We start from the raw sequence: 9110 nt of genomic DNA, 5'->3' as shown, positions 1-9110 counted from the left end.
TCATGCAAATCGGAGCCAGGCTTCGGACCAGAGCTGCGTGGCTCCGCCCACAGACGCCCACCTTAACGATGACCTCACCACACGGGCCGGGACATGGAAACCGCAAACTGGAAGCAACGACCTGAGCTCATTGCTGAAAGAGCCAGACGTCTGTCTCATGTGAATTAGCAAAATGAAGAGGACAGTGAATAGTAAATATTCAACTTAATTCACAGCCAAACAAATGGTAGAAAGATTCCTTTAAGTATCGAAAATCACTAATCACTAAACTTAAAAATTAATTAAGCTTTGCCAATACTAATAAAATATAATTTTATCCATATAATAATAGAAAGAAAACAGTAAAAGTAGGATAAACTTCTGTTCTTCTGCTCCTGTCCTTCTGAACTCATTAGAAATAAGATGGTGAGTAAGCTTTGTTAGATTTCCAAGTTCCTTTGGCTTGAAGATACTAATTAAGGTATCTGGAGTGTGTATTTGGATACTGATTTATATTAGAAATAAGAGGCACAATGCTGCACTATACTTATGAAAATATTGTATCTGGTATTAAACACTAGTTATAATATAAAAGAATGTATACTACTGCTACTTCTACTACAAATAATAACAATAATAATAATAATAGTTATTATTGTCTCCAAACATCCACTTTTCATACACTCCTATTTCTGAAAGCATGCACAGCTTTCATTTGGCACTCTGGAAGCAAATTTGTGTGTGATGCATGAGTGCAGCATTAAGAGCCTTATTTGAAGTGTTAAACCCCTTCACTGAACTGGACTGGACTCTGCTGCCACCATGTGTAAAAGCAGAACAGGCCATTTTGATTTAGAATAATGAGGCAAGGTTTGCAGCAAACTTTAGCCAAGTGTAGTACATTAATGTTCTAATTTGTTATAAAATAGTGTTTTTTAAGTCTTAGAAGTGCTAGGTCACCTTCTCTTCCCAGATTTGCTTCCTCACAACATAAACCAGACAGCTCATTACTGACTCTGTTGTGCAGATTTGGCAGTGTGCATTACATTTCTGTGAACATGAGGAAGTCAGAGTGTGCTGTGAGGACAGCTGTGATTGTCTGAAACATTACTGCAGAACAGTAGGAAAGTGTTCCCTAAAGTCTGTCCAAGTGAAGCCACTTTTCACATTTTCAGAGAACAAAATACTTGAGATACAGGACCTGCTTTTTTAGCCTTTGTTTTGTCAGATTACTAACAATTCATGATCCAAGTTTCTTACCATTTATAGCTTTTATTGGGATGTTTGTTTTGCATCTCCACTTTCACTCTCAGCCAGTGCAGTATCAGATATTACACCACTTGCAATTCTTTCATTTTTGTAAAAAAGATGATGCATTGTGTAGTGACTAATCATGATCAGTGTTAACGCCGTCCTCTTTCATTTACTGCAGAGATGTGCTGTCACAGAGCTCAGGATACAACCTTATAGGTCACAGTTTTAGCTATGGTAAATGTTTACCATTCATTTCCAGTCTTCTTTACAAAGGTATTGTACTAGGAGATAATTTCTGGTTATTATGATGATTTCCTGTATCGAGATACATTGAAACTACCTGGACTAGAAAGACAACTTCTACCTATTGTCAAGTGGATTAGACCCCGTGCCCCTGTCTGCCACATTGGACATGAATTAACTGAAGGAAGAAATATCAGAAGTTTAATGTACATAAAGATACCCGTCATGGTTCCCTCCAGAACAATGTGATATTTAGTTAGATGAGAAAATTGATATGACTGTCTGTTATGTCTGTGCTGTCGTCGTGTAGCTCAAGCCATGATAACACGTGATGTGCCAAGTTATTCCTTGGCCCAGCAGGTTGTTGCACCATGAAATAGTCTGACATGTAACCCCCTGTAATACTATGCACCTATTTGTCCAGAGTGACAAATCCTAACAACTATTTGGGTAGTCACTTTGTACACTCCAGCAGTACACTGTGTTAAGAGTGCTAATGTGCTAACCATGACTGGTGAACACTAGTTCCATTATGCTTTCCATTAGGAGGTTTGAATCCATGTAACTGTCCTGCAATTTTACACCTGTAGTGTCTGTCTAGAATTTTTTCTGAGAGATCTGATGTGTTTTGATGTCACTGTTTCCCAGCTGTATGTTGAGTCCTGCGGTGTGCACACTCACTAGACTTCCCTCAGGTTTTCACTACTTCTGTTTTGTGGCTTTGACAAACAAAGTATTTCAGTACTTCAGTAATGATTTGCAATTAAGACTAACTGTGACAACCATCTGTTTGTGGTGAACCAGGAAGTGTCTGTGAGGTGAATCAGCCTAATGTTCATGTTCTGTCTACTGTTATGATTTGGTTATCGAGTCAGATTACATTTCAGAGCTGACGGAAATGTAATGAGTCTAAAGAGAAGTGTGTGGTAAATCAGAAAGCACAGAGCAGCTGGCCCCACATCCAGTACCTATCGAGACATCACAACGTCCGGGTGTCATCAGTCAAAATCAGTTCAGTAGCTGTGGAAACACTTTAGCCTGGACCAAAGAGGTGGAGGGACAGCCATGTTGCAAGCAAAGTTAAAAAGGAGCTGCAGCACAAACACCTGACACAATGTACTTCCAGATCCACAGAATACAAGAAAATGTATGCTGACCAGCAATTTCATCTAGTAATAGATATTTAAAGCACATACTGTATGTATGCTTTCCTCATTAAACAGTATTGTTCTTGGTGCAAGAGTTCAACATTTTTGTCATGATTCCATGTCATGGAAGGAACATGACACAGATTAAACTGAGACTCTCAGATGATAATGCGTAGATGGTACAAATCGAGACTCCATGTGCACAAAATGTTGTTAGAAAAAATGAAATATTTTACACAGACTGAGGGCTTAAACCTGTCATTTTTGTTGCTACTTTATTTAAAGCCTGTGTGCATTAGTCTCAAAATAGTTTTCCAACTGTTTTTACTGTTTACATTTTTTGTCCTCTCAGTATGTATGTCATTACTGAAACAGTTTGAATTACATTAACCTGTATGAAATTGCCAGAAAGTCCCATTGACTAATAAGTTAAATTGTCCATGTTTGGAATTATTAACATTTTTCAATGACAGTATTATAGCCAACATATTAAGAGTTTTAGCTACTGTCAAACTGTGTGTTTGCAAATATCCTTAACACAGTAAATACACTGTATCAGTAAATACACTGCAGTTATCACATCCTACAATTTATTACCACAACCTTTAATGCTTTGCCTCACTTACAGCTTTACCGTATGATACAAAAGTTACAATCCATCATAGGAGACCTTATGTAGCATAAGTGAGGACAATGTCACACCTTTAACAAAAAAACATGTTTTACTGTTTTGGTGAAAGAGCACTCTTAAATATTTAAAATAAATATTTATGGAAGCAGATCACTTTTACACATTCCCAACACCTGCTTCTACATTTACAGAACAACATTTTGAAGCGTTTTGTAATCTGTGGTGGTAGAACTGGTTTTGCATGAACAGTTGTGCTGCTGTGAGCTGTTTTCAAATGTCATTCATTTACTCATTTTCCTCTTGAAGCAATGGCTGTGGAAGAAAGCATACAAGGACAATTATTAAATAAAGTAAATCCCCAAATGTCTTATTGCACACCAACTGCAGAGACTTCTCACCGTGTAAGCCATATCCTGTGGCCGAGAGTCTGGTCGCTGCCATTTATGGTTGGACAAAATCTTCAGGACAACCAAACCAAAGGCTACGATCAAAACCCCTAATGAATTTCCTAACAAAGCCTCAGGTGGAAGTTTAGCATATGGCTGAGTTCCATTGGCTGTTCCTTTACTGTGGGAAAAGATATATTTTTGGACAAGTTTATATTTTATCTGAAACCTAATTAGAAAGCAAAAGAGAAAAATGGCACTTACAGAACAAAGAAGAGTTTCTCATTGATTCCGGAGATGCAGGCAATGATACTGAGCAACAGTATGCTGCCTCCCATCCACACATGGACAGGTTTCAGAAGCTTACGTAACGATGTGGGGGAGCAGGGCAGGAGGAAGCCAGCCACACCCACCACCCACTTACATGGACAAATGCATGGAGAGAAGGCACATGACAAAATCATGCCTCAGATTGAGAAAAAAAGTCTAAAATTCATGGCCACCTTGTTGCACGTGACTAATAAAGTGATTTGAATTGTGTACCTGTATGGCAAAAAGGGCTGTAGCAGCAATTCCAATCCAGCTGTGCAATGAGTAGAGGTTGGGAGTGTGGTTAGTATTGTGGAAATCAAAGACAGCAAGAAGTCCAACGATAGACAGGACCAGGGCGATAAGCATCAGCGCAGCATGAAGCAGCTTCCAAGGGAGTTTATTCTGACCCCAGGTCAGGGGGACACGGTACAACACAGCTCCTGCATTTGAGTGGCACCGATACAAAAAGTACAAAAATCATCTATAGTTATGTTAATTTGTGCATTTTAGTTGTGTGGCTCTGGCACAATGCTGAGGAAAAAAAGCCCTGATGATGATCCTGATGATGTTAACCCAATTTGGGGCTACATATTTTAATCTAAAAGTCTGCACTACAAACTGGAGGCACGGTGTTTAAAAGACACTGGAATTTACCTGCCAAGAGAAGGCTAACTAAAAATGCTAGAGCTTCATTATGGAAAAAAATAGGATGTGCCATTTTTGGAGCTTGACCCAGACTAGAGAGATATCTGCTGTGCTGTTTATGTCATTTTGTTGAGACCCAATCCTGTATCATTTAACTACCTCTTTAAGAAAAATGTAAACAAATGACAATGTTTTTTAGCATACTAAATATTTATCTATGTACAAAATAAAATCAGATTTGATTCTCAGATTTTATACCACAGAAACAATATTTAATTTCAATCTTATATCTTATAATTGGAATGACAAGTCTTGAACAATGCCTATTTCACATGACTGCTTCCAAACAGAGAAAGAAAGACAATAGCCAGTCAAATAGTCTAATGTCTAGTACATCGTGGACCATGGTAAGAGACATAACTGCTGCTGAAGAGCATATTCTTTCCTTTGATGAAACAAAAAATGGCTGCAATCACTGAGGTGTGGTGCTTAATGCAAAACAGTCACTGCGGACATTACCTCACGTTTATGTTACTGAAATGAGTCATCAAATTATACCATAGGTCTCTACCAAGTCTGAGGTATGTAATTATCTTAATACACTCTACCTTCAAATGGAAAAAGGCAGAAGTCGTCAGAAACAGAATTGAAAGTCTGTATGATCCAAATTTGAAAAGTCACTCACCGATGCCATACACAACCACCAGACCTGTGACCATCAGGACGGGGTGCCAGTTGAACTGCAGAGCTGAGCCATCCCAGGCAAACCCTCCACGCCATTGTCTGCTCCACACACACACACACACCACACAGGCCAGGCCCAGACTCAGGCACAGCAGGTAGCATATGTAAAAGAGCATGATGGACCTCATCCTGGATGGATCTCTAGGCTAAATTGATAAAAGGAATGAAATTAGAAGGTAATGGCTGCAGTACAGTGTAGGGGTTAGACAGACAGAGTGTCATATTGCTGATAACTTAGTCATAGCCCATAACGCCAAAAAAAGCATGGTCATTTGCAAGTCAAAGGAAGTTTGAGCTTGAAAGAATGAAAATAATCATATAGTAGTAGAAAGAATACAATTATTCATGCATAGATGCATGCTTTAACCTAAACTCTAAAACTATCAAACCTTGTCATTCAAAAAACTACTAAATTGCAATAGAAGTGGTGAAATTACTGCCAATAACTTCTAACTTTTGGCTACCACTGTTTATTTACGCACAGAATCAAAAGTCAACATTTTAATCACAAAATGATGTATTTTTAGCCTAGGTGTTACATAGCTTACCTTGAACACAGGCGCTGTAATAATGAAAGCGGTTCCTTCTGACAGCACTGAAGTTAACAGCACATAATCTAGCTGTTATAATTTTACCTCATGGTTTTTCCAGGTCCATTTTTGACTGTTACTCACCGAGTTATTCGCTCTCACTTCGTGTTTCTCTGCTTCAGCTGAAGTCTCACTTCCACATTCAGCTGTCCTGAGGTGGTTGAGGAGGAAGCAGTCGGAGGTGGAGGAACAGCTGGGAGATGAAGGGCCTCCCTGCTGCATCTGCTGCCTATAAATAGATGGAAAGTGCGAGTGGGACATGTTCATTAGTTTGGATGTAGAGTAATTAGAAGCATCCAGTCAACAAAAGCATTGAGTTAGGCCTAACGTTATGCTTTCCTGACAAACAAGCATGCAGCAAATCTACAGTGGAGTGATAGCTCCAAGCTTTTTGTTGTCTTTGATAAAACTACCAGATAATGTCATAAACCCTCAGAGGACACTCCACATGTTTCAGGGCTTCTGACACATTTCATGATACAATGTTCAATAGGGAGGTTAATGTGCGCATTTAACTGTCTTAACTTTATAAACTACTTTGCATTAAATCTTCACAGTGAAACCATTTTAAGTAAACCGAATGAAAGAGTGTAATTTATAGCTTCCTTAAATACTTTAAGCCCTTTACAGGCCGCCGTGTCTCCTCTCTTCGGGCAAAACAATCTTACATTTGTATGTTTTTCAAATGTAATCTTGTAAAGTTACCGTATTTCTTCTACCACAAACTTTATGAATGCGTATATTAAATCCGAGTATCCAAAAAGCTTATGCTGTACCTCAATTACAAACAGTCCACATCTATGAAAACAACTTATACAAAACCGAAAATAATGCTGTCGTCACAGGTGCTGCACATTATCAGGAGAGATTAGTACATAACCTATTTCCTTATTGACGGCGCAAGCGCTTGTGGGAAATGTGGTTTTAGTTATTTGTTAGTTATTGTGTTTGACTCGCTTAGCTAAACCCATTGTATAATTAATATCTAAGACTGACTCTACAGTTGAACTGACTGATCCAGTCCGTGCAGCTTAACGCTGAGCTCTGCTGCTTCTTCAGCTCTGAACGCGATAGTCTGCAACAATATGATCATTACCAACGTGGTAAGAAGCTTCACGACTGGGAGTGAGAATAGAGTTTAAACACGCACACGTCATATTAACGCAACAACCAAACAAACACATACTGTAAATAAATAACACAACAACAAAATTATCCAATAAGGCTGGAGTTGTCTGAACATATGGATTGCTACTGATGGGATTGGGTAGTAGTCGCTGTATTTAAACGAAAGACGTGGGAAAAGGGACCGTAGGCCTACTGCACGGAGAGGACTGCCTCTGTTCAGATCTGTTGTATGTCAGCTCCACCTGGAGGCATTTTAAGTTAGTTTAAGTTATTTACACAGCTGAGAACAATTCAGAATACACATTCATTGAAATGTGGTGTGTGTGTAGTATAAAATGAATTAAAAAAATATTAAAATAGTGAAATATTACATTGACTGACTGTTGACAATTGTTATCATTATTTGCATCTTGAGTAAAAATTTTGTCTAACATTATTTGCTGATTTGCTCATTAACAGTCAGCTCAAAGTGCCTGTGGAGATTTGTGATAAGTAAGTAAAAATGCTTTTAGTAACACAAACTATTAAAGTATAATATTAACTGAAATATTGAAATCATTAAAACTAGACTGGCAGTTGCAATGAAAGTACAAATACTCTTAAAGGTCAACATCAGTGACAGTGATAGAAAACTCAAATGCAGTCACATCTGCCGATTTTTAAACTAATCGCACAGCATGAATATCATTAGCAGTGACAATAAAAACAATAAAAACTCATGAGTGAAAAAACAGGTGAAACCAGAAGAAAATTAAAAATATCAGGCCAATACAGGACTAATAGTGGTAACTGCAAAAGGTGCAAATTAAGACTGGCCATTCCCAAACAAGTAATTTGTTTTCAATTTTAAAGGAAATATTTGGAATATTTGCTTAAAAGGTATTTCTTGATGAAAGTTCCTAGTCTATTATTTACTTCATATGATAGTTTAGTTAATAGTGACAGTGCAATAAATGTGGTTAATGTGCTGTAGTCCCTGAATAGATGTTATAAAGTCCCTCTAAAAAAAAACAAGGTGACAATGTTATTGTCAGCATTTATAAGCATGGACAGCAATAATAAAAAATAGAAGAGAGGATCATACAGGGCTCTGTTATATTGCTTTGTCAAGCTTTCTGTCCATATACATAAAAATCACATACACATAAATACAATATAAATATATATAATTTAAATCACAAGAAACCATTCATGCAGATACACAAAGACAGACAGGAGTTGGAAAACTAGCAGTAGATGACAACTAACAGAAAGGTAGAAATATGGATTCTAAAGGATCACTTATTAGCTATTTCTGGAGCTCATTATACAGCTGTAAGCCTTCATTATGGCCCACTTCAAATGGCTCCCTGGTACTGAGCACATTAAGGACCTTGTGTCCTTGTTGGACTAAAACATGATTACAGAAATTTACCCTAACATAAAAAACAAGATAACAAAACATCATTTTGGTGTGCACCTTAACCACTAGGCTCCAAAACATTTGATTTTTAAAAAAAAAAAATTAAACTCAAGGAAACCTCAAGCATGTTGAAATTTAAAACTTTCTTTTTAGAATATACAACAAAATTCCTTTTCTTGGCTGTATATTTACAGAGTGTTAAAATTTTCCACTGTCACAAAATAACACATGCACACTATGCAGAGCCCCAAGTTTGTGCTGCCTATAGTTTTTTTTTTCAATTTATCAATTTTTCAATGCAATGTTATTTTGCTCAGAAGATGCAGCAGATGTAGCAGATGGTATAAGCTTTAGGGCAACAGAGATGATGGTATACTTTCATACTGAAGCAAGCTTGCCCCAAATCTAATCACATCGTACTGCAAAGAAGTGCAGAAAGTAAGTGCTTTGCTTTTTTGTGTCAAACGCTATTTGGTTTCAACCTCAAACACATTACCTCTCTGAGCCTTTTATTGTTTGGTGGGAATACTAGAAGAAAGAAACATCCACAACAGTTCACAAGAATCTTCATGGAATCTGTCTGCATTTTCTTGTAGCAAGAATTTAATCTGAGTGAAGGTATAGATTGAAGGACTGAGCCCCTCTCCT

General features: G+C 37.7%; 1 protein-coding gene across 4 annotated transcripts; it reads right to left on the bottom strand.

The window, feature by feature from the left end:
• Window positions 1-2882: 2882 nt before the first annotated feature.
• cyb561a3a (cytochrome b561 family, member A3a) lies at window positions 2883-6829 on the bottom strand. 4 transcript variants are annotated; one of them, XM_026320631.1, is made up of 7 exons: window positions 6709-6829; window positions 6017-6161; window positions 5284-5488; window positions 4185-4393; window positions 3906-4060; window positions 3654-3822; window positions 2883-3567 (listed from the first exon to the last, which is right to left on the bottom strand). In XM_026320631.1, exons 2-7 carry the CDS (start codon window positions 6152-6154, stop codon window positions 3541-3543), a joined length of 903 nt encoding a protein of 300 aa, XP_026176416.1. In that variant the 5' UTR covers window positions 6155-6161; window positions 6709-6829; the 3' UTR covers window positions 2883-3540. The 4 variants fall into 4 exon arrangements, with proteins under 4 accessions (XP_026176416.1, XP_026176419.1, XP_026176418.1 ...); XM_026320634.1 differs by having other exon boundaries at window positions 6718-6737; XM_026320633.1 differs by lacking the exon at window positions 6709-6829 and adding an exon at window positions 6638-6652.
• Window positions 6830-9110: the final 2281 nt, after the last annotated feature.

Source organism: Mastacembelus armatus, chromosome 9 (genome assembly GCF_900324485.2).
Source record: "Mastacembelus armatus chromosome 9, fMasArm1.2, whole genome shotgun sequence".
Taxonomy (NCBI): Eukaryota; Metazoa; Chordata; class Actinopteri; order Synbranchiformes; family Mastacembelidae; genus Mastacembelus; species Mastacembelus armatus.
Note: the sequence above shows the minus strand (reverse complement) of the source record. Positions and strands in the feature narration are given on the sequence as shown.

Excerpts from the sequence above, each read along its gene's own strand:
- cyb561a3a (XM_026320631.1), bottom strand. The coding sequence starts at position 6,154 with ATGCAGCAGGGAGGCCCTTCATCTCCCAGCTGTTCCTCCACCTCCGAC. Across the intron at positions 4,394-5,283 it reads GGTGGTTGTGTATGGCATCG|GAGCTGTGTTGTACCGTGTC; the intron begins GTGAGTGACTTT and ends ACTCAAATGCAG. Across the intron at positions 4,061-4,184 it reads CAGCCCTTTTTGCCATACAG|TGGGTGGTGGGTGTGGCTGG; the intron begins GTACACAATTCA and ends TGTCCATGTAAG.